The sequence below is a fragment of the Notamacropus eugenii genome, chromosome 3 (assembly GCF_028372415.1).
Source record: "Notamacropus eugenii isolate mMacEug1 chromosome 3, mMacEug1.pri_v2, whole genome shotgun sequence".
In the NCBI taxonomy this organism is placed as follows: domain Eukaryota; kingdom Metazoa; phylum Chordata; class Mammalia; order Diprotodontia; family Macropodidae; genus Notamacropus; species Notamacropus eugenii.
In genome coordinates this window covers 185,033,988-185,060,187 of record NC_092874.1, presented here as the reverse complement: position 1 = coordinate 185,060,187, position 26,200 = coordinate 185,033,988, and the positions used below count along the sequence as shown (strand labels likewise).

The 26,200-nt window shown below is 36.3% G+C and overlaps 1 protein-coding gene across 3 annotated transcripts in view; it reads left to right on the top strand.

Moving 5' to 3' along the window:
• Nucleotides 1–25,758, top strand: part of LOC140533611 (solute carrier organic anion transporter family member 1B3-like) — an 86,809-nt gene extending 61,051 nt beyond the window's left edge. For all 3 annotated transcript variants that reach the window (XM_072653559.1, XM_072653558.1, XM_072653560.1), the window contains exons 13-15: nucleotides 2,796–2,860; nucleotides 7,058–7,175; nucleotides 25,106–25,758. In XM_072653559.1, the coding sequence (XP_072509660.1) occupies nucleotides 2,796–2,860; nucleotides 7,058–7,175; nucleotides 25,106–25,325 (403 nt within the window). In that variant the 3' untranslated portion in view covers nucleotides 25,326–25,758. The remainder of the gene's footprint in view (nucleotides 1–2,795; nucleotides 2,861–7,057; nucleotides 7,176–25,105) is intronic.
• Nucleotides 25,759–26,200: the final 442 nt, after the last annotated feature.

The following is a 26,200-nucleotide window of genomic DNA, read 5'->3' as shown; positions in this document are numbered from 1 at the left end:
TAGTTTCAGACACTTGTTACTTACGTGACCCTGGGCAAGTTACTCAACCCTGTTTGCCTCAGTTTTCTCATCTGTAAAATGAGTTGGAGAAGGAAATAACAAACTACTCTAGTATCTGTGCCAAGAAAACTCTAAATGGGGTCACAAAGAGTAAGACATGACTGGAATGACTGAACCACAACAAGAACAAAAGTAGATTTGGTGGATACAGGAGACTGCAAAATTCTCTTTCTCTAGATGATCATATATTGAGTGCATTTAGGAGAAAAACTTACCTAGATATAAGAAGGCTTTTGTAATGTCAATTTTTAGTGATTCTGTCTATATAAAATTGCTGATAGCTTTCGATGGAGATAAAAATTAATTCCAACTGAAGTGAGAGGACTGATAAATTAGGAAATATTTATTAAACATTTACTATATGACAGAAGTTTCAAAACTCTGAAGATACAAAAAGTAGGAAAAAATTATTTCTGCCCTGAAGGAGCTCACATTTTAATGCGAGAGGCAACATAGATAAGTCATACCCTACATATCCAGCTATACACACACCCATACACACTCTTATGCGCACGTGTGTGAGTGTGTGTGTGTGTGTGTGTGTGTGTGTATAAAATCAATGGAAAAGAGTACTAGATGAGATGATACTAGAAGCTAGAGGCACCATTAAAGACTTCCCTGGAAAAGATGGTGCTTACTAAATCTTGAAGAAAAGTAGAGATTATATAGAGTGGAAAGCCCAGTCTAGGCATGGAGAACAACCATTGACAAGGCCTCAAGATGAAAGATGATATGTTGTGGGGGAGTAGCAGCAAATAGACCAGTATAACTTAATCACAGAGGGCATAGAAAAGAGAAGAATTCAGAAAGATTGGAAAATGGTAAAGGAGCAGTTTATAAGAAGTGGAAATGCAAATGCAAACAAAAAAAATCATCCTGGAGATAATGGAGAGATCAGAATTAGGAGGTTGGGAGGTAGAGGAGGTTAATATAATTAGACCTAAACTTTGGGAAAATAACTTTAGAAGTTTAGTAAGGGATGAACTGAGTGAGGGAGAGACTAGAGGCAGAAATGTTGGTCAGAATAATATTGTAGTAATCCAGGCAAGAGCTATGATAATTCAACATAGGCCTGAGTTAGGAAGGTTAGTAATACTAACTAATAATGTTAGTAGTGAGAAGGCGATATATGTGAGATCTAGCAAGAATTTTTTAAGTATGCATCGGACTTAAGTCTGTTTGTAGGCAGAAGGAGCCAATATATAGAGAGAGTAGGTAATGATGGGTACAGTCTTCTGGAGATAACAAAAGTGAATGTAATCAAAGACATATGTATAGGGATTTGCCTTGGCAATTAGAAGGGGCACTTCATTATCAGAAGCTAGAGTCAAAGAAGAGATAATAGGAAATTATGTCAGAGCAACGTGAGGGAAGGAGGAGGGTCAAAGAAGGATCCTTTAGTGAATGTCCTCATTATTTTGGTCAAGTATAAGGGAAGGTCCTCAGTGGAAGGTATGGGGGAGTGTCATGTGGCAGTCTAATAGAGAGAAGCAGTAAGTTTGTGTTGTTATAGTAATGTTCCTATTGAAATTTAAAAGCATGAATTTGAAGCAACCCCAGTTAAGTGCAGCTTTTTAAAATTTTCTCAAGTTCCACTCAAGAGCATGTTAACACAGAAGACAAAGATTCTAGCAATTCTATCTAGGCTTTTATAAGAAGCTAGAAATTTATTATTGAGTACTTTTAAGTGGGTTATCTCCAGAACCCATTTCTCCTGTATGTATTTGGTCTGGCCTAAATATTGTCAAAGATTTTATTTTCTTAAATGCTGTGATGTTTTTCTCACATAGTACAGGGGATACTGTAATAGTACAGTAAAAATGTTGTAGTTCCACTATTGTTGCTGATGAGAATAGATCATCGTAGAAATGCCAATATGTATCTTCCAATACTCATCTACTTTTATTTCAGTTACAAATAATATCTGAATGGTTTTGCTCAGTGGGACTCATGCTGTCGTCTCACTCATTTTCCTCTATGCTCTTCTCACTCCTTATTTTTTTAGAAGCATCATAGCCAATAATCTGATATATTCTAAAATAATGTTGCCTTTGTCTCTTTTCTACACAAATAAAACATTTTATTTTGACTGAGGAAATCTCTGGGTTATTTTGGCCTCCTCAGTTGTCATGACTGGTTTACAACAATAACACATTTCTAGGAGATTATGAAATAAGCTCCCTATAAAATGTCCATGACCCATAATAATATAACCTGTAGTTAAATACTTCATTATTTACAGGGAAACAAATTCCATTTTAGCTCACTTGCAATTATTGGAAATTACTTTAAATTGAGATAAATTCTACACCCCCCCCATAACTTCTATCTAATGTTTTGCCACATGAGAGCTCTTATTTGTACTTTCTCTTGTTAAATATCCCCAATTCATTTTCTGGTGACAAGCATATCTATAATTACACAATTCAATTTTTATATGATATTATATCACTTGGTCCATAGTCAAAATCTTTCCAATTTATTAATATTCACTAGCTTCATGTTCTTATATATTAATATAGCTTTCAAATGTCTTTAAAAGTAGACATTTTAATCCTTGTGGAAGGTTTAATGAATTTTGAGTCATTGCTTACATATACCAGTTTTAAATTGGATCATTTAAAAGTATTACTTGGTTAGAAGATTTACCAATATTGCAAGCATATGAAGTATAATAAAAATTGTGTTTATTACATAATGTGAAGATGTCTTACTGGTCTTTGTTTATATTTCAGGAATGTTGAGCCTCAACTGAAATCACTTGCACTAGGTGTGTTTTCTCTGAGTTTGCGAGCACTAGGTATGATTTTTTAAATTGCAAATTCAAAATTCAAAAATGTTTATGAAATTAAATGCGACAAATATTTATTAAATGTGAGAAATTGCATTAGGGGTTAGAGATACTAGGACTTGACATATCTTGCCTTTAAAGAGCATACCAACTAATAAAGGAATAGATATACATAAATAGAATACAAAATATATTGAAATAGGGGCAATGGATGGATCAAAAGTGTTCTAGAAAAATCTAAGTGGCAAGTTACCCTTTTTGACTGAAAAAATCAATAAGGCCTACATGAAGCTTCTGAGCTTGGAATTGAGGAATGATTTCAATAATCTAAAGGAGAAAGACTGAATCCTAACCAGTTGTGGGAGAGTGTAAGCAAAATCAGAGGACAGGTAACGGTCAAACTTAGCTAAAACAAAAAAGTTTTCAATGAAAGGCATTGTAAATAAAGAGGCAAAGTTTGATAGAAGTAAAATTGTGGAAGGCCCTGACATTTAGGCTGAGGACTAGTTCCTTTCATTGGAAACATCCACTGGATTTAATTTTTTTGGCAGGAAAGTTACATGGTCAGACCTATACATTAGGATGTGAATTTTGGCGACTATGTGAAGGAAGTACTGAGAGAGGGAGAGATTGGAGGAAGGAGGAAAAATTAGGAGGCTCTTACAGTAGTCCAGGTATGAGATGATGAATTTCTAAAACTAGATGGTTGCTGAGTGAAGATTAAAAAGATGGGTATGAGAAATGTGGGGGCAAAACCAATAAGCTTTGACAGTTGATGGAGATGATGGAAAATAAATATTTCGCAATGAAAGACCTTTGAAATGGAATGACTGGGGATGATGGTAACATCAAAGGAATAAGTGAAATTGTGAAAAGAGACCTGAATTAAGGAATTCCAAAATGTCAGACCTGACATGGAGCTGAGAGATAATTCTCTTATGAATTAAGAAAATATGATTTTTCTGATAATTTCTTACATTTCTTAAAGACTCTCCAGTGCTCCAAAATAAAACCCTCTCTCGTACCAAAGGTAACCAAAGCAAAGCTATACATTGACCAATATGCATCTATAGTCTGCCACCTTTCTTCTGAGAGTAAGAAGACTTGAAGTTATGTATATACTGAATCATGGAATTTCAAAGTTGCAAGGAAAACCATGGTCCTGTAGCCTAACCTGTACCCAATGAAAAAACTCTCAATATATATTTGAAAAGTTATCATATAATTGAAGATATACAATGAAGCTGAGAAACTATTATTGGCACTTTGATATAATGCTATTTGGGTAGAGTTTTGGATAACTTTTGGGTAGCTCTAGTTGCTACCTAACATAGAGTTTTCAAACTGTCCATAGGGCATGATGCAGATTAAAATATAATTGGAAAACATTTAGCAAAATAAGTATACAATGTAACATAGATAATATTAATTTGTGATTTTCTAAGCCAATATGCTAGCTGTAGGAATCCTTTTCTGAGTTTGACACCAGTAATCTACCTTTTCTTTACATCAAGCCTCAAATTGCATTTTTGCAGTTTCTTCAATTTGCTCTCAGTTCTTCCCTCAACAGCAAAAAAAAAAAAAAGATAGCTATCATACCCCTCCCACCAAAGACCTGGCTTTTCTTCTCCAGGCTAAACATTCCCATGTTCCAAATTCATGATCGATCACTAAATTCATCAGAATTCTGAGGGTCTTTAAAGGTTTTCATTTTCCTTTATATACTTTTGGTAACTTTTTAAATGAATTGTTCTTCTGGTTCTGCTTCCTTGCTCTGCATCAGTTCATAGAAGTCTGTCCAACATTCCCTGAATTTTTCATATTTATGGCTTCTTGTTCCACAATTATATTATTACATTGCAAGAACACTACTAGGTCTTTATCCAAAAAAAAATCAAAGAAAAGAGAAAAGGACCTATATGTACAAAAGAATTAAATAACTTTTCTTGTTGGCAAAGAATTGGAAATTGAGTGGATACTGATCACTGAGGAATGGCTGAACAAGTCATAGTTTATGACTGTGATGACATACTGAGTTCATGCCTGTGTAAACTGATTGAAAGTGAATGAGAACAACCAAGAAAACATTATACATACTGTGAAAGACTTAGCCACTCTGAGCAAGACAATGAACTAAAACAATTCCAAAGATCCATGATGAAAGATGAATTCTGAGTGCAGATTGAAGCATAGTTTTAATTTTATTTTTCTTCCTTTTTATATGTTATCTTTTTCCACATGGCTAATATGGAAATGTTTTGCATGATTTCATATGTATAATTAATATCTTATTGCTTGCATTTCCAATGGGTAGACGTGTGGAGGAAGAGATAGAATTTGGAAATCAAAATTATTTAAATGAATATTACAAAAATAAATGTACATAGATAAATAAAAGGGGAAAACAAAATAAATGCAATGCCATTTCAAAGGATGGAACACTAGCTTTTAGGAGGATCAGGGAAGGTTTTATATGAGAAATGGTATATAAGCTGAAGTTTGAAAGAATCTAGGAATTCTGAGAGCTAGAGGTGAATATAGAATGCCTTCTAATCATGGGAAAAACCTGCTTAAAGGCAAGAAATTGGTAGAAGTATGATATAGAGGTATAGAGATAGGAGGTGAATTTGGTTGAATGATAGAGTGAGTGACAAAATAATATATAATAAAACAGGAAAATTAGATTGAGGTCAGGCTTTAAAGTTTTGTAAATATCTAGGGGTAGTTTGTATTTGGTTCTAGATATAACTAGATGTCACTGTAGTTTATGCAATAGGGAGTATCATATAGTCAGCATATTACTTTGGCCATTGTGTGAAGGATAAAACAGAGTAGAGAAATCTGACCAAGTAAGATCAATTAGGAGTTTATTATAATACTTTAGTTCTGAGGAACTGAACTAAGGTTGTTGCTGTGTAAGCAGAGAGGAGGGAATGGAATACAATAGATGTGATGGAGGCAGAACACACAAAATTTGGCAATTGCTTAGCTATATGGCATTAAGGAAAATGAAGACTCAAAGATGACTTTGAGGTTGCAAACCTTGCTGACTGGAAGGATAGTGGTTCACTCAACAGGAATATCAAAGTTCAGATTTGGGGGAATTTGAGAGGATGTTAATGAGTTCTGTTTTGCACATATTTAGTTAGAAATATCTACAGGAGTCTCTGATCAAAGTGTACAAAAGGCAGTGATTTATAATGGCACTCAGGAGAGAACCTAGGGCAAGATGTATATATCTGGAGTTTTATATGCTTATGGATGATGATTAACCCTACAGAAACTGTTGTTACTTTGAGGAAAAGTATAGTAAGAAGAGAAAGCAAGGGCAGAGCTTTGGGATCTAGTCAAGGAAAGAGAGATAAATAACTCCAGAAAAGGAGACTGATAAATGGTCATATAAGGAGAAAACAAAGTGAGAGTAATGCCATGAAAACCCTGAGAGGATAAAGCATCCAGCAGGATAACATGTTCAACATTACCAAATGGTGCGAAAATGTTGTGAATGATAGCATTGAATTGAATGATTTGTGGCATTTAAGTAAATTGGAAACATCAAGGAATAAAGTTGGAAGGCACTGAAAAGGGAGGAAAAATGAGTGAGAGGAGAAGATGTGGAATAAACAAAGACAGACACTTTTTTCCCTAGTAGTTTGAATAAGGGAACAGAGATGTATACTCTTGGAATGCCCTTACTAATTGCCCCTCAACACATTCCCAGCTATGATTTCCAAATTCTTATTCCCATGTTTGTAGCTCAGGTTCAAGGTAAGAGCTGGGGGCTATAGTGTTTAGAATAGCAGATCATCTCTCTATACTTTCTCCTACTCATGCTACATATATTACACCGTGTTCTATGTGTGCATTTTAAGAAAGGCATGGATGAATTTTAATGAGTCCACACAGAAGCACCTAGAATTGAGCACAGTATTCCAGATATGGTCTTCCTAAGGCATAGTACAAGAGGACTACAGCCTCACTTGTTCTGAATAAATTTAGTGATTAACCTGGGGTCTCTGAATGTTCAATATTTTAATAATCATTTTTCAATCTTTTTGTTTTCCTTTGTAATCCTATGAATTTTATTTTATGTGCAAAAAAAGTATTAATCTGAAAAGAAATTGATTAGTTTCACTAGGCTACTAAAGGGATTCATGACAAAGGAATCCCTGCTTCAGTTTGACGTTTGGTTACTTGATATTGCAGGAGGAATGTTAGCCCCTATTTATTTTGGAGCAGTGATAGATTCAACATGTCTGAAATGGGCCACTAATACTTGTGGAGATCAAGGAGCTTGTAGAATATATGACCCCATATCACTTAGGTAAGTTACTATAAAAAGATTTCATAAACTGATTTTTTCCCAACAAACTATCCACATTCCAAAAGAATGCAACTGAATCATCTTTCAATATTGGTCATTACGATTAGTTGGTCATATATTGTTTTGGAGAACAGATAATGACAAGGTTTATTGTAGCTTGCATTATATCCAGGAATTGTAGATGAAAAGACAAAGATAGTAGTAATAGAGAGGTCCATTCTCATATTCATTATTCACAGTTATTTTATCATGGTAGAAACAAAGACGGATGTCTTTGCTTTTTCTATCCTACAAAGAGATAATATGTTCCAGCAAAAACAACTGACATTTACATTGCACTTCATTGCATACAGAAGCACTCGTTATCTACATAATCTCTTTAAAAATAAAATAGGAATCAAAATATCTAAATTTGAGTCTAAATCTAGACTCAACCAAAGCTACTTGAACAAGTAATTAACCTATATCTATTTACTCATATGTGAAACTTATTACAGCAGCTCCTCTACATACCTCAGAATATTGTATATCAATTCAATTTAGTTAAAACATATATAGTTGGTATCTTATATATGCAATACACTGGAGATATAAAGATGAAAAAGGACAAGTTTTTTTTCTTTACAGTACCTATGAACTAAGAGGAAGGGGTGAGACAGATGCAGAAATAGTTATAATTAAGCATTAAAATGAAAAAGTGCATAGAAGTCAAACAGAGGGATATGGAAGTAGGGTTCATTGTAGCTAAGGGGAGCAGAGTCGGCATCGTGAAAGAAGCATAAGGGGTCCAGAGCCTTGGAAAAAGTAAAGGATTTCAGTGAGTAGAGGTTGGGGACAAGGCATTGGGGGTGGGGACTGAATAAATAATCTGAATTTTATTGGGTAGGGTTCTAGGGATGGAGTCAAAATTGCAGAGGAGAGGATACATTCAGTCAAGCTCTCCCAACATTCTTCTCCAAATAATTTCAAAATAATTAAGTTCTAGAAAGTCAGAGCCAACAAAAAGTTAAGGTGAGATACTCTTCCATCTCATGATAACTTACAAGGTTGAAAGGGGGCATCTGTGACACTGGGCCAGAGGCTGGCCCAGAATCCTTGTGGATGTAACACAAAGGATGGGACTGAATGATGGTGGCATAGGCAAAAGTGGGGTTGGCAGCTCTCAATCCAGAGACAGCTAGAGGTCACAGGAAGAGAGGAGCACCTTTGGTCCTGATGGAGAAGGGGCTCTGAGGAGCAATATCAATTGCAATCCCAAGAAATCAATGGACCAGGAGAGCAGTGACCACATATCTTCCAGTATCATACCACTTTGGAAGCACCAAAAACTTCCAAACTCCTGGAATTACCTCTGAAAACACCAGTGCAAAAAAGTCAAATGCTTGGGACTGTGTCCCTCTCTCTCTCTTTACATCACAAACAGAGTCAACTTTAGCATAAAGTTCAAAGTTTATAAATAGGCTGGAAAAATTGCCAAACAACAACCACCACAAAACAACCTCACCATAAAAATTTACCATGGTGGCAGAGAAGATCAAGACACAAACTCAGAAAAAGGAAATGACATCAAAACAGTTACAAGCAAAGCTTCAAAGCTATGTGAGTTGGACAGAAGCCCCACAAAATTCCTGGAAGACTTTAAAAAAAGGTATTTTGAAAACCAGAGTAGCAGAGGGTGGTCGAGTTTCAGCAGACTTCTACTGTTCTGTTACTGTTAACCTGCTGGTAGGTTTTACAGGGTCAGAGTGATTGAACTCTGGTTCCTCTTTGGTATTGTTTTCCTGCCATGGTTATTTGACTGTATGCCTTTGTACTGAATTAAAGGTTAGAATTAAGTTGCCCCTCTGCTCTTGGGGCTTAGAGTCACACAACTAAATTTTTGCAAGGTGTTCTCTGCTCTGTACATAGCTAGGGTCTCTCTTGCTTATGATTGCAGACACTCCTCTTCATTGTGGAACTGTGCCCTGAAATTAGGTAATGGATGACAAAACTGCCTGCTGAATCCCATTTATTTTCTCAGTACTGGTCTACATGTCCCCTGGGATGTCTTTCTTTCCCAGTGCTTCCAGCCCTGGTGATCTATTAAAGCCCTTCTCCCTTTCCAGAACTCTAGGATGCTCCAAATTGCTATCCCCAAAGCTACTGTCTCCCATGCTGCCTCTGTTACTATAGCCAATGTGGCTACCTCTGCTATTGCTATGCTCTAATACTAGCCAGCCCCCACCTCAGTGTCCATTGATTTTTCCATCTATCTTTGTAAGTTCCTTTGAGCTGGAAAAAATATTCACTATGTCTTTTTCTTGGTTTTTCTGATTAGAATTCAATCTAGGACATTTTTATGTTGTTGTGGAGGTAGCATGTTGGGTGAGCTAGACAAAAATTCTGATTCATCCCAGTATCTTGACTCTGCCTCTCCTTGACGCTTTTCTTAGTCTGTGATGAGTCATTTTCTCCCTGCTGCTACCTCAGCATGGGAATCCACAGGCCTCTCTTCTCTTTTTGCTTTTATTGTTTTTTGGGGGGAAGGGGGGGGTTTTCTCTATTCTCACAAGTTTCAAATTCATCTGCATGTAGATAGCAAAGTTGTATGTGCAAAACCTTAATCTGCTTTCTTTTTTTTTAATTTATTTATTTTTGTTTATTTATTTTTCATTTTTAACACAGTTCATATCACATAATACAATTCCAACTTTTGGTCAGGTGTTACTTCTTTTAAAGCATTTATAATATAGAACACAAACAATTTTTTTAACATTAACCAACTGAGACACAAATAATAACTATGCCCTTAACCTAATTGTCTCCACTCTTTACTAAGAATTAAAGGACCCTAACTTATTGTTGTTGGTCTACAGTCCTAAGCCTAATAGCTTAATTTTCCCTTAACTTCGGATGTTCCCCTACCAACAATCTATAATTTAATGGCGCTAGTATTAAGCTTACAAACCTTTTGATTATAGGAAATTGCCATTAAGAGTAGGGACATTGCAAGGAAACAATATCTCCCCAACTTCATGTTAGTTCCAGGCAGGAATAGACTGTCAACTTGCATTCAGTCAGGCTTAAAGTCTGCCAGGTGTCAGTGGGGAAATTGAGTCAGGAGAATCCTACCTTAGCCCAGACTGAATGCTGCTCTCCCATCTTTTCCATGAGATCACCTTTTGCAGTTCATACCATCATCTCACAGGTTTACTGGCATCATGATGTGGAGGCTCAGACCGCCTTTCTTGCTATCCATACCTGGAGTTAGACTCAGAAGAACAGTCAGTTAATAGTCCCATAGCATCTTAAAATAGCAAGTTCCAATAACCAGGTTTCAGATATGACTATAATTTCACATTGGCTAAGGAACATCTTTTGAGGCAAGTCTTAAGTGGTTTACATGCTTTTCTATACATGCTCTAGTTCCTGATTAAATAACAATCATAAAATCAAATTTACCATTAAAACCTTAACTTTTCCATCAATGCCAAATTTTACCTGAGGTTATCTTCCTCTAGGAAACTTAGACTAAAATTCTTTTCCCCAAACTAAAGATGTCTCTGATTTATTCTCAGTAATTAATTCAGTCAATTGTTTTAATACTAATTGCTTTTATATCACTTTGTAACATGTGCAATTTTTCTCCCCATCTCTCCCCTCCTCCCACCCCTAAAATATTGCATTCTGATTACCCCTTTCCTCAATGTACCCTCCTTTCTATCACACCCCACTCTTCCCTTATCCCCATCTCCTCTCTTTTCTTATAGGGCAAGATAAATTTCTATACCCCATTACCTGTGTTTCTTATTTCCTGGTTATATGTAATAATAATTCTCAACATTCATTTCTAATACTTTGAATTCCAACTTCTCTCTCTCTCTCCCTCCCTACCCATCCCCACTGAGAAGGTAAGCAATTCAATACAGACTAAATATGTGTCGTTTTGCGAAAGACTTCCATAATAATCAAGTTATGTAACACTAACTATATCGCCCTCTATCTTACCCTATCCCCCCTTATTTTTTTATTCCCTCACTTGACCTTGACCCTTCCCAAAAGTGTTTATTTCTAGTTACTCCCTTCTCCCATTTACCCTCCCTTCTATCATTTCCTTTACCCCACTTGTCATCTTCTCCCCTACTTTCCTATAGTGTAAGATAGATTTTCATACCAAATTTAGTGAGCATGTAAATTTCTCCTTAAGCCATATGTGAAGAGACTAAGCTTCACTTTTCCCCTCTCCTTCTCCCTTTTCCCCTTCATTGAACAAGATTTTTCTTATCTCTTTTATGAGTTATAACTTGCCCCATTTCCCTTCTCCCTTTCTCCTCCCTCCCTGACCCCTTAATTTTTTTTTTTTTGTGGATATCATCTCTTCTGATTCAACACAACCTGTACTCTCTGTCCATATGTGTGTGTGTGTGTGTGCATGCATATGTACAATCCCTCCATCTACCCAAATACTGATAAAAGTCTCAAGAGTTACAAATATTTTCTTTCCAGGTAGGAATGTAAACAGTTCAGCTTTAGAAAGTCTTTTATGATTTTTCTTTCCTGTTTACATTTTCATGCTTCTCTTGATTCTTGTATTTGAAAGTCAAATTTTCTCTTCAGTTCTCGTCTTTTCATCATGAATGCTTGAAAGTCCTCTATATCACTGAATGACCATTTATTCTCTTGAATTATTATACTCAGTTTTTCTGGGTAGGTGATTCTTGGCTTTAATCCCAGTTCTTTTGACTTCTGGAATATCCTATTCTAAGCCCTTTGATCCCTTAATGTTGAAGCTGCCAGATCCTGTGTTATCCTGATTGTATTTCCACAATACTTGAATTGTTTCTTTCTAACTGCTTGCACTATTTTCTCCTTGACCTGGGAACTCTGAAATTTGGCCACAATATTCCTAGGAGTTTCTCTCTTCGGGTCTCTTTCAGGAGGTGATCAGTGAATTCTTTCAATATTTATTTTGCCTTCTGGTTCTAGAATATCAGGACAGTTTTCCTTGATAATTTCATGGAAGATAATGTCTAGGCTCTTTTTTGATCATGACTTTCAGGTAGTCCCATAATTTTAAATTGTCTCTCCTGGATCTATTCTTCAGGACAGTTGTTTGTCCAATGAGATGTTCACATTATCTTCTATTTTTTCAAACTTTTGGTTTTGTTTCTTAACTAGTTGGTTTATCTCATAGTCATTAGCTTCCCTGAACTTGATTCTCTCTTTTAAAGAACTATTTTGTTCAGTGAACTTTTGAACTTTCTCCTCCATTTGGCTAATTCTGCTTTTTAAAGTATTCTTCTCCTCATTGGCTTTTTGAACCTCTTTTTCCAATTGAGTTAGCCTCTTTTTAAAGGTGTTATTTTCCTCAGCATTTTTTTGGTTCTCCTTTAGCAAGCTGCTAACTCACTTTTCAAGCTCTTCTGTTGCCTGAGCCCATTTTACATTCCATTTGGAGGCACTGGAGGCAGGGGCTTTGACTTCCTCTGACAGTATGCCTTGTTCTTCCTCATCTGAAAGGATGGAAGAAGACACCTGTTCACCAAGAAAGTAACCTTTTATGGTCTTATTTTTTTTTCCCTTTTTTGGGCATTTTCCCAGCCACTACTTGACTTCTGAATCCTTAGTCAAGAGGAGGGTCCTATTGCCCCTCCTTTCCCTGGTATTGTGCTCAAGGCTGAGATTCAGATAAGCTGCTTGATTCCCACAGGGGCTTTGAGTGGGGGCAGAGCTGTCATTAAGGGCTGAGGTTTAGATCAGCTGCTCCCTACCAGCAGAGGCTTTAAGCAAAGCTGCCCGGACAATGGACGCAGATTGCTTCCCAGGCATTGTAGCTATCTGCAGCCTGCTGCTGCCTCTGCTGCCATTGCCTGGGACTGTTGCTAGAGGAACCCCATCCCCCTCTTGCCCAGCTGGGAAAGCCTTCCCACACTGACCTCTGGAGCTTTCTTTGTTTCTTGTGGTTGAGGGATCTGGGGCCCTCCCTGCTGGGAACTCTGCCCTGGAGGTCTGTTCAGGCCCTGTTCCTCCCAGTGCTGTGGGGCCAGGGCTGGGCTCAGCACTGCTCAGCATCCTGTGAGATAGACCTTTTCTGGTGGCCTTCCAGATTACCTTTGGCTGAAAACCTCTTTCACTCTATTGTTCTGCGGCTTTTGCTGCTCTAGAGTTTGTTGAGAGTCATTTTTTACAGTTATTTTGTGGGCTCTGGGGAATCGCTAGAGTATATGTGTCTTTCTACTCCACCATCTTGGCTCTGTCCCCCCTTAATCTCTTTTCTGTACTCCACTTATACAGCAACATTAAACTCTTGGATCTAGTCCCAAAATTACAGAATGCCTATATTGGAAGTTTCTTTAGTTCCTACTTAGTCCAACCCCTAACCCCAAAAAAGAATCTCTACTATGACATACCTGACAAATGCTCATCATAGACAAGAATATATAGAAATTTCCACTAGCTTATGTATCCCCAGGGTTATAAATAATTTGTCAGGGAGCATGGGGAATACTTTGATAGGATTTTTTTGAAATAGTTTCTAATGTTAGAAAGTTTACTGAAAGTCAGTGAATACATAGAGTTTAAAAAGTTGGGAACCCTGGCACTATACCCAGGATAATAGTCAACACTAATATTTTCCTCTAAGTTTGCAAGGAAATATGGTCTATGTTCCATGTATTGGTATGGTGGTCATCTAGTCCCTATCTGAAGACTTCCAAAGAAGAGGAAGCTGCTATTCCATGAGGCACCTTATTTCATTTTTGCATGACTACAAATGTTAAGAAGTTTTTGTTTTGTTTTCCATTATCAAACCTAAATTTCACTCTGAAATTTCTACTGTGTACTCCTAGTCACACTTGGACCTGACAGACCTCCAAATACTGAATATACCAATCATGTCCACAAGACTTCCCTTCTCTAATCTAAAAATGTAGTCCTATTATCCCTAACAAATTATCATATGATACTAATCCTCATATAATATTTCCTGGATATATCATTGGTATCTCAATCTTAATTGGTTTAACAAGTATTTTTTTTCCTCTGAACCTTCCCGTACCACAGGCATCACTATGCACTTACTTATTTTCTTAAGGACACCACCATCTTTAAAATCAGCCTAGCATGCAAGTTTCTTTTCTCTCACCTTTGTTGATTCTGCCTTCAGAATATTTCTTATAGCACTTCCTTACCTCCCATACCTCCCTCCTCAATCTTCAAATCCATTTCATTTTCTCCATTCCTATAATCAGTATCCTTATTAAATTCACCATCACCTCTCTCCTATACTATTATAAATCTCTAAATGTTTCTCCCTTTTGTCAGTCTCTTTCCTCTCTAATTCATCCTTGTCAAACTATTACTGTAGTCTTATCTTTTTTCAAATTTATTTATTTATTTTTTTTCAGTTTTCAACAATCACTTTCATAAGTTTTAAATTTTCTCCCTTTCCCTAGCCCTTCCTTCCCCAAGACTTCATATAATCTTATATGGGCTTTACACATGCATTCTTATTAAACACATTTTTACATTAGTTATGTGGCACAGAAGAATTAAAACAAATGGGACAAACTAAATAAAAATAAACATAACAAAAGAGAAAATAGTCTGCTTCATTCTGCATTCCAGCTCCACTCATCTTTTTCTAGATGTGGATAGCATTTTGCATCATGACATCTTTAGAAATGTTTTAGGTCCTTGCTGTGCAGTGGAGGACTATCTATTAAAAACAGTCCTTGCACACTGTGGCTGTTACTGTGTATAATGTTCTCCTGGTTCTGTTCACTTCATTCACTATCAGTTTGTATAACCCTATTCAGGTATTTCTGAAGTCTGTCTGTTCGTCATTTCTTATAGCACAAAAGTATTCCACTACATATGTATACCACAACTTGCTCAGTCATTCACCAATTGATGGGCATTCCCCCAATTTCCAGTTCTTGGCCACCAAAAAAAGAGCAGCTATAAATATTTTGTGAGTCCTTTTCCCATTTTTATCATCTCTTTGGGATACAATCCTAGATGGGTCAAAAGGTATGTTCATTTTTATAGCCCTTTGGGCATAGTTCCAAATTGCTCTCCGGAATTGTTGGATCACTTCACAGCTCCACCAAATCTCCCACATCTTTTCCATCATTTATCATTTTCCTGTTTTGTCAGGTTAGCCAATCTCGTAGGTATGATATGGTACCTCAGAGCTATTTGATTTGCATCTCTCTAATCAAAAGTGATTTAGAACATTTTTTTCATATGACTACAGATAGCTTTAATTTCTTCCTCTGAAAACTTCCTGTTCATATACTTTGTCCATTTATCAATTAGGGAATGGTTTGTATTCTTGGAAGTTTGACTCAGTTCTTTTGTATATTTTAGAAATGAGGCCTTCATCACAGACATAGTTGTAAAAATTCTTTTCTGTCTTCCCCCTAATCTTGGTCGGATTGGCTTTGTGCAAAACTTTTTCAATTTAATGTAATCCAAATTATCCATTTTGCATTTCTTAATGTTCTCTCCCTCATTTGGTCATAAATTCCTCCATTCTCCATAAATCAGACAAATTAACTATTCCTGGCTCCTCTAATCTGTTTATAGAATCAGCTTTTATACCTAGATTGTGTTACACATTTGGATTTTATTCGGGTATACAGTGTCAGGCATTGATGTAGGCCCAGTTTCTGCCACACTATTTTCTAGTTTTCCCAAACAGTTTTTGTCAAACAGTGAGTTCGCATTGCAGAAGCTGGAGTCCCTGGGTTTATCATATATTAGACTGCAGTAGTCTTTGACAACTGTGTCATGTGTACCCAATGTATTCCACTGATCTACATCTCTATTTCTTAGCCAGTACCAAGTGGTTTTGATGATTACTCCTTTATAATGCAGTTTAAGATCTGGTATGGCTAGGACACCTTCCCTAGCATTTCTTTTCATTAATTCCCGTGATATTCTGGACCTTTTGTTCCTCCAGATTAATTCTGATAATTGTTTCTCTAGATCTATAAAATAGTTACTTGATAGTTGGATTAGTATTACACTGAATAAGTATATTAATTTAGAATTGTCATTTTTATTATATTAGCTCAGTCTGCCCACAAGTAACTGATGTTTGTCCAATTTAAATCTAACTTGATTTGTGTGAAAAGTGTTTTGTAATTGTGTTCATATAGTCCCCGGGTTTGTTTTGGCAGGTAGAGTCCCAAATATTTCATAATGTCTACCGTAGCTTTAAACAGGATTTCTCTTTCTATCTCTTGCTTTTGGGCTTTGTTAGTAATATATAAAAAAGCAGATGATTTATGTGGGTTTATTTTGTATCCTGCTACTTTGCCATAGTTGTTCATTATTTCAAGTAGTTTTTCCTTGATTTTCTAGGATTCTCTAAGTATATCATCGTATCATCTGCAAAGAGTGATAACTTACTTTCTTCTTTGCCTACTCTAATTCTTTCAATTTCTTTTTCTTCTCTTATTGCTAAAGTTAACATTGTCAGTACCATATTGAATAACATTGGTGATAATGGACATCCTTGTTTCATCCCTGATCTCACTGGAAATGCTTATTTGCATTCCATATAACATTTGCTGATGGTTTTAGGTAGATGCTACTTTTTATTTTAAGGAAGGCTCCATTTATTCCTATGTTCTCCAGTGTTTTCAATAGAAATGGGTGTTGTGTTTTGTCAAAACTTTTTCCTCATCTATTCAGATAATCATAGTTTCTGTTAGTTTTGTTCTTGATATGATCAGTTTTGCTGATAGTTTTTTCTAATATTGAACCAGCCCTACATTCCTGATATAAATCCTACCTGATCAAAGTATATTATTCTCTTGAAAAGTTACTGTAATCTTTTTGCTAATATCTTATTTAAATTTTTTGTATCTATATTCATTAAGGAAATTGGTCTATAATTTTTCTTCTGTGTTTGGGCTCTTCCCAGTACAGGTATGAAAATCATATTTGTATCATAAAAAGAACTTGGTAGAACTCCTTTGTCAATTTTCCCAAATAGTCTATATAGTATTGGAATTAACTGTTCTTTAAATGTTTGATAGAATTCATTTGTAAATCCATCTGACCCTGGAGATTTTTTACTAGGGAATTCATTGGTGGCTTGTTCAATTTGGGGTTATTTAAATATTTTACTTCCTCTTCTGTTAATCTAGAAAATTTATATTTTTAAAATATTCATCCATTTCACTTAGATTGTCAAATTTGTTGGCATAGAGTTGGGCAAAATAATTTCTAATTATTTTTTAAATTTCCTCTTCATTGAAGGTGAATTCACCCTTTTCAATTTTATACTGGTATTTTGGTTTTCTTTATTTTTAATCAAATTGATCTAATCTGTATCAATTATTTGTCATAAAACCAATTCTTAGTTTTATTAATTAGTTTAATGGCTTTCTTAATTTGCATTTTACTAATCTCTCCTTTGGTTTTCAGAATTTTTAATTTGGTATTTAATTTGGAATATTCAATTAGTTCTTTTGCTGGTCTTGTTTTGATGTTTTGTGTTTGTTTGTTTTGTTTTTTGCTGCATGCCCAATTCACCAATTTCCTCTTTCTCTATTTTATTCATGTAAACATTCAGACATATAAAAATTCCCCTAAGAACTTCCTTTGCTGCATCCCATAAGTTTTGGTAGGCTATCTCATTATTGTCATTCTTTTGAATGAAGTTATTGATTGCTTCTATGATTTGCTCTTTGATCCATTCATTCTTTAGTACTAGATTATTTAATTTCCAATTAATTTTTGGCCTTTCTGTGGCCCTTTATTACATAAAATATTTAATCCATCCTGATCTGAAAAGAATGCACTGACTATCTCTGCCTTTTTGCACTGTATTGTGAGGTTTTTATGCCCTAGTACATGGTCAGTTTTTGTGTATGTGCCCTGTGCCTCTGAGAAAAAGATATATTCCTTTCTATCTCCATTCAGTTTTCTCCAGAGATCTATCATATCTACCTTTTCCAGGAGTCTATTAACCTCTAGCTTCTTTCTTTTTTTATTTTGATGTTAGATTTATCAAGTTCAAAGAGGGGGAGTTTGAGGTACCTACTAGTATAGTTTTGCTGACTATTTCTTCCTGTAACTCCTTTAACTTATCCTGTAAGAATTTGGATGCTCTACCACTTGGTGCATATATGTTCAGTAATGACATTGTTTCATTGTCTATGGTGCCTTTTAGCAGAATATAGTTTCCTTCCTTATCTCTTTTTATTAGATCTATTTTTGCTTTTGCTTTGTCTTTTATTAGGATTACTACTCCCCTGCTTTTCTAACTTCAGCTGAAGTGTAATATATTCTGCTCCAGCCTTTTACCTTTACTCTATGTGTATCTCCATGTTTCAAATATACTTCTTGTAAACAACATATTGTAGGCCTATGGTTTTTAATCCATTCTGTTATCCACCTCCATTTTATGGGAGTGTTCATCCTATTCACATTCATAGTTATGATTATTATCTGTGTCTTTCTCTCCATCCTATCTCCACCCCCCATTTATAGTTTTATTTTTCCCTTTTCCCCCTCCTCAAAACAGTTTGACTTTGGACCACTGTCTCCCTCAATCTTCCCTCATTTCTATGAGGCACCCTCTATTTTCTTTCCCTTACTACTTATTCCCTCCCTTCTAACTACCTATCCCTTTTCTCTTACCCCTCCTACTGCCTATAGTACAATTTAGATTTCTAAATTTGATTGAGAATGTTATTCCTTCCTTGAACTAAATCTGATGATGGTAAAGCTCAAACAATGCTCAGCTCCCTCCCTTCTTTTCCTCTCCTATAATATGTTTTTGTGCCTCTTCACCTGGTATAATTTACACTTTCCTGCCTCCTCCTTTCCTCTTCTCCTTCTCCTCCCCTTAATTAGCTTTTTTTTTAATCATCACATCAGTTAATTAATACCCACACTTTCTATGGATATCCCTTTTAAATGTTATAATATACAATTCACAAGATTAACAAGTATCATCCTCCCATATAAGAATGTAAACAGTTTGACCATATTGAATAACGAGGTTTTTTTCTTTTTTCCCATGTTTGCCTTTTTATGACTCTCTTGAATCTTGCATTTGAAGATCAAATTTTCTATTGAACTCTGGCCTTTTCATCAGGAAGTTCTAGAGATGCCTTATTCCATGGGATGTTTATCTCCTTGCCTGAAAAATTATTTCCAATTTTGCTGCATAGTCGATCCATCCAAACTCCTATCATATTCCAATCCCTCTGATCTTTGAATTGGAAGCTGCAAGGTCCTGTGTGATCCTGACTGTGGTTCTTCAATGTTTTAATTGTTTCTTTATAGCTACTTGTTGTAGTTTCTCGTTACCTGATAATTCTGGAATTTGGCAACAATATTCCCTGGTATTCAGGAAGTGGATTCTTTGATGACTATTTTGCCCTCTGGATCTAGAACCTCAGGGCAGTTTTCCTGAATGATTTCTTGGAAGATACTATCTAGGCTCTTTCTTTCACCATGGCTTTCCAGTAGACCAACAATTCTTATATTTACTCTCCTGGATCTATTTTCTAGGTCAGTTGTTTTTCCAATGAGATATTTTTATTTTTTCTTCTATTTTTTCATTTTTCACATTTTATTTGACTGATTCTTGATGCCTCATAGAGTCATTAGTTTATATTTGGCCAGTTCTAATTTTTAGTGAATAGTTTTCTTTAGTTACTTTTTGTACATTCTTTTTTAAAGAGTTATTTTCTCCATTTGGATTTTGAATCTCCTTATCCATTTGGCCAATTTCACGTTTTAAGGAGCAGAATGTATTTTTAAAATCATTGTTCAATTTTTCTTTTACCTCCTTAATTTCATTTTTAAAATCCCTTTTGAGCTCTTTGGAAGAGCTCTTGGGGCTTGAGAGCAATTCATATTCCTTTCTGAAGTTTCAGATATGAGTACAGTGTCAATGCTGTCCTCTTCTGAAATTTATATTTTATTCTTCCCTGTCCCTGTAATAAGATTCTATGGTCATTGCTTTTCTGGTTTGATTCTTGCACATGATGATTGCCTTTTTCTTGGCTTTTAAAGTGGAACTCCACTTCTTGGGCACTGGAACTCTGTCCCATGTTTCTTGCACTGGGAGCTAGGGTCCAGCTTACTGACTTTGTGTTCTGTGGTCTCTTATTCTTTCAACTAGAAGCTATATAATGCTGCAGTTTATCTGGTGTTGAGCTAGATGGTGTGTGCTAAGGCTGAATTCAGGTGAAGTCTGAGTTTTCCCCCTTGAAGGTCCTAGCATGTGATGTGGGGGAGGGGTGGTCCAGCTATTGGAGGTCTCCTCCTCCCCTAGGGCTGCACTAGTCCCATCTGGGCTGGTATCTGCCCAATTCCTCTGGCTGTGCTAAGGCACGCCTGAGGTCCTGGTGTAGGTGCTTACTGACTCCTATCCCTCCATGGACTCAGGAACTCCTGCTGGTCTAGTCAGGTGGGGCTTGCTGGGATGTTTCTGGTCATGCACTGGTCCCATTCAGCCACAGCAAGAGGGACACTTCACAGTGGTCTCCCTAGCCTCTCAAGCTAAAAGACTGTTTACCCCTTCTGCTAGCTGTACTATTCCCAGATTTTTCCTGCTACAATATTCTCCAGGTTTTTCAAGGTTAATCAGGGAGGGTGAGAACACTTACAGTTTACGCCACCCTCTTGGCTCCTGGAAGTTCAAGTAGGTGATTTTCAAACATTTAGTCTGTATGCTGATGGTTCCAGGGGTAGCTGCTGCTGTTGTCATGGGCCCCATGCTTCTCTCTCACCCAGTTCTGCAGGATTCCTATACTGTGCTGAGCGGTTTGAGGATCCGAACCGCTGCTGGAGATTCAGCCCTCCCTTTGCCATTCCTATTCTGCTATGGCCTCATCTGTGCTGGTGCCTCTGCATGTTCCCCCAGCCTGGTGTAACACATCCTTCCTATTGATCTTTTGGGCTGTCCTGGGCTAGATATCTGCCACACTCTGTCTCTTAGTGGATTTTTCCAGTCTAAACTTCGTTCAGATTCACTTCTTAGAGGTATCTGAGGGAATTTATGGATGACCACAGATGGGTCCCTGCTTTCACTATGCCATCTTGGCTCTGCCCCTCTCCTTCACTGTAGTCATCTAAAATACAAGTATGTCAATTGTCAACCTATGTTCTATGTATTTTTAAAACTATTTTTATAAAGGAATTTCAACAGAATTTATTTCCTTTGTAATCTATTGCAACTTAGTTTATGTGTTAAGAAACATTCTGAGAAGACTGCCATAGTCTTGACCAGACTGGAGGATCCCAGGATATAAAAATGGTTAAGAAACACCACACCAGAAGCTAATATAAAATACAAACTTCTCAGGATTTCATTTAAAGTCCTAACAACTTTTGACTATTTTCTAATGTCAAAATTACTTCTCCTTGTTCTTTACATTTGGACAGGACCTTCGCCATTTGCACTTCAACCTTATGCCTCCATCTTTATAAATTCTTCTCTTCATTCAATGCTCACCTCCTCTCTTTTCCTGATGCTGAACCAAAAATTCAAAATTATTAGTACTTCCTCCTTATTAGAACATCTTAAATTATCTCATATTTGCAATTAACATCATTTGCATTATCCTAACCAGTCTGAAGATCAGTCCTAAGATCACTTGAGAGAAAAAAGGAAAACAGAAAACTAATTTTTCTTTCTCCATCATACATTAATTATCTCATCCAGCCAGACCAATAATCCTCTGCTACTTTTTTTATTTTTTTTACTTCTACCAAAGATAGCCTAAAATATACCATTGATACTTTTTGTGCCCTGAACAATCATTGACAGTCTCATAATTGGAATGTTACTATTAATATTCTTGACCCTAGCATCACAAGACCATGCAACTCTATTGTATTTCTTTTCTGTTACCTGATATCTCTATCACTTGTAAATTTCTTGACATAGTCTATGCTTTCTTCTTTCTGTGTCATGGTAATAATTTGTATACAGATATTTCTAATGAATGTCCCATAAATAACTTGAACTCTGAAGCCCCAATCAAAACTCATTATCTGTCTCTTCCCCTACCAAAAAATATCCCCTCTTCCTAGTTTCTCAATGATTATCTAGGACACTATCATCTTCCCAGTTACCCAGGCTCTCAATTTTATTGTCATTCTCTACCTCTCACTCTGTAATGCCCCATGTCTAATCATTTGCCAAGATCTGACTATTGTAGCTTTGAAATATTCTCATACATGCCCTCTTATTTCTGCTGACCTGGTCACCAACCTGGTACAGAGCTTAATCAATAATCTCCTGGTTGGTCTCCCTGGCTCAAGTTTCTTCTTACTCCAGTTCATCTCCCACTTAACTGTCATTTTGATATTTCTAAAGTGTATATCCAAACATATCATCATTCTATTTAATGATGTTTGGCAACTCCCTATTACCTCTAGGAACAAATATAAAATAGTCTATTCTTTAAAGCTCTTTATAACCTAGCCCCTTCCTACTCTTTCATTATTATACCTTAAGCTTTGATACCTTTATTATGATCCAGTAATATTGGCCTCCTTGCACAAAAGTCTCCAACTCCAGCACTGTATTTTCACTGGCTACCTTTCTTGCCTACAATTCTCTTCCTCCTGATTTCTGCCCTCTGACTTCCATAGCTGCCTTTAGCCAGATATTTATACATAATCGTTTGTCTATTGTCTTCCCCTTTAGACAGACTTCCTGTACAGCAGGCAGGCACTGTTTCCTTTTCTTACATTGTATCTCCAGCACTTAATGAAATGCCTGTAATAGTTAAACACAATAAAAACTTGTTAATTTGAGTTGATCAGAATTTCACTCTTGAAAATATCTCATTTCAGGGGCAGAGCCAAGATGGTGGAGTAACAGTATGCACTTTCTAGAGCTCTGTCCCCAAGCCCAGTCAAATACCTGTAAAAAATGACTCTAAACAAATTCTGGAGCTTCAGAACCCACAGAATGATAGAGTAAAGCAAATCCCCAGCCAAAGACAGCCTAGAAGGTCACCAGGAAGTTTCTATTGTACCACACAGGGGGCAGACCACAGTCCAATGTGGGCCCCGCCAGCACAGACAAGACTTGAGCAGCCTTTGGGGAAACTGAATCTCTCACACCTGTGGCAGTTTCCAGACTTCAGGACCTCAAAATGCCAAGGACAAATTGGAAGGTCAGTGGAAAAAGCCTGTGGGACCAATGTGGGAGAGTGCAGTGGTCCAGCGCCAGCCCCAAGGTGTCAGAGAGGGGAGGGGCGGAAGAAACTGAAGCAGCCAGAGCAACAGCAGGGGCAGAGACAGCAACTGTTTCTGAAGCTCTAGGCCCACATATTGTGGGAGAATTCAGCCACTGACAGTACACCCCCACCCCACAAACAAAGAGCTCAAAAGTCGAGTAAAGGGATGGGGAAATGAGCCAAACCCAGAAAAACAATCAGACTATAGAATCTTACTTTATTGACAAGAAAGACCAAATCAAGCAAACAGAAGAAAAAGAAGTCAAAGCTCCTTCATCAAAAGCCTCCAAGAAAAATATAAATTGATCTTAGGCCATGGAAGAGCTCAAAAAAGATTTTGAAAATCAAATAAGAGAAATAGAGCAAATATTGGGAAGAGAAATGAGAGGGATGCAAGAAAATCACAAAAAATAAGTCAACTGCTTGCTAAAGGAGATGCAAAAAATTGCTGAACAAAGTAACACTTTAAAAAATAGACTAACCAAAATGGCAAAAGAGATCCAAAAAGTCAACAAGAAGAAGAAGCTGTATTGGTCAGATGGAAAAGGAGATCCAAAAGCTCACTGAAGAAAATAATTCTTTAAAGATTAGAATAGAGCTGATGGAAGCTAATGGCTTTATGAAAAATCAAGAAATTATAAAACAAAAAAAGGAATGAAAAAATTTCTCTTCCCAAGTGGATTATAGCATATGTACACCATGATATTGCTTCTGTTTTTGCTATGAATAACCTTCACTCAAGATTCTCAACTTTAGCTCATGCTTTTCATTCCATAAGGACATTTTTGTAATAAAAAGTCATTTTCTACCATCCCATGAATTTAATTTGTTGCTTCTGAATAAGTTATACTTTCCTCTGTCCGTGGATTATCCATGAATTTCATCCTCAAACATCTCAGTGGTATCCATGTTACTCTTGTATTAGAGATATTCATTACATGAAATTCCCAAACCAATTTGGGAGATTCCTTTACTTTTTTTGGCTGATACTTCCAACCAGGTGACCTAGGGAAATGTGTTTATGAAGCCACAAAATATACTGGAGCTGATTCCCTTCTTGTAAGTACATTTTTTATAATAGTTCAGATGACAGTAAGAGAGGTATAATAGGATTAAAATAAAATGAAATTCCTTGAATTAGCAACAATTAGTATGAAAATGTGTATGTAGGCAAAGTGGCATAGATAGAACATGGCTGGAATCAGGAAGATCCAGATCTAAAACCCTTCTTAGTAGCTTAATAGTTATGGACCTAAGAAGTAATTCAACTCCTCTGAGTTTTCCTGATATGTAAAAATGGAGATAATAAGATAATCTGACTCATTAGATTGCTGTGAGAATCATGACATAGTAAATGTAAAGTATTTTGCCTACCTTAAAGCAATTTATAGGATGTCTCAAAAGTCTTGGGGCAGTTTTAAGTTATTAAGGGCTATTAGAACTGAAAAGTACAGTAAGATTTTTGTATAAATGTTAACTATCAATACACATACACACATATATACGTATATGCGTCAGAAATTCCTAAACTGATTTATAAAACTACCTTTTTGGGTCCAGTTACTATAGTCTGAATGCGAGATGCGTTCTAAGGGGAAAAAACATGGTTCTCATTGTTTTTGTAGTGTATACACTTGTATTATTTCTATACTTAACAATTCATTGTAAATCTTATAATAGTGCATCAATAGCACATTTCAAAATTTATGATTATCTTTTTTACAGAGACAAGTTCTTTGGCATGATTTTTGGAATAAGAGCACCAGCGTTCATCTTATATATCTTTTTATTCATTGCTATGAAGAAAAACTATAAAGAAAACAACACTGGGCCTTCTAAAAGTGAAGAAAAAAATGTGGATGAATTTCAAGTACCCTTAAACAATATTGAACAGCTGGGACCTCCTGCTAGTGATACACATCCTGATAATGAAACACATGTTTAAAAAAGCCTAAGTTAAGCTATAATACAATCTTTGATTCAGTTACCATCCTCTTGTTGAGCTCAGCAGTACTGATTTCTGCTGCTTTTCTCTGAGAATTCTGAAATTTTGTCTCATAAAGCATTAATTAGAAATATGAAACTTATACTGGCACAAAATCGAGGTGAAATGGGTATGTTGGAATATGCCTTGCTGCAGCATAGCCCTTCAATTATAATGAAGATACTTTGTGCATATACATATCATTGATCAATAAAAGTAACTTCTGAGATTAACAAACATTTGGAGGTTAGGATTTTCTCTGTTAATTATTTTGCTGAAGTAGTCAAATAGACAAAAATTCTGGGCACAGTTCAAAAGAGCAAAACTTCCAATAGTATTTAACTCCCTTGAACCAAAAATAAAATGCTGCTGTTCTGTTTTTTGACAAACTTAACACATCTCCCAATATGTGGAATCTAGCACCTACCACGAGACTATAGCTTTCTTTCCCTAATGTTAGGATAAGACCATTTACAGATAGGTGCCTACTATGTGCCAGGCATTGATTGAATCTCTGAGGATAAAAATAAGAATGGAAAGACAGCCCCTGCCTTCAAATAGTTTACAATGAATTGGGGAAGAAAATACACAAAAAGAATAGGGTCAGCCAGTGGTTAACTGGTGTGGAAACATGATGTTTGTGGAACTGAAACCAAGAAGAGAAGTTAATGGATAGTGACATATTTAACTGGAAAGTTCTGAGCTTTGAAATAAAGAAAAACTGAAAAAAATTTATTGCTTCACACTCCAAGCCTCTAATCAGGGAAGCAAGGCAGATGAGAGATAAAGTGCAAAATTCCTGCAAGAGTAGTAAGGGGCCAGGTTACAAATAACTT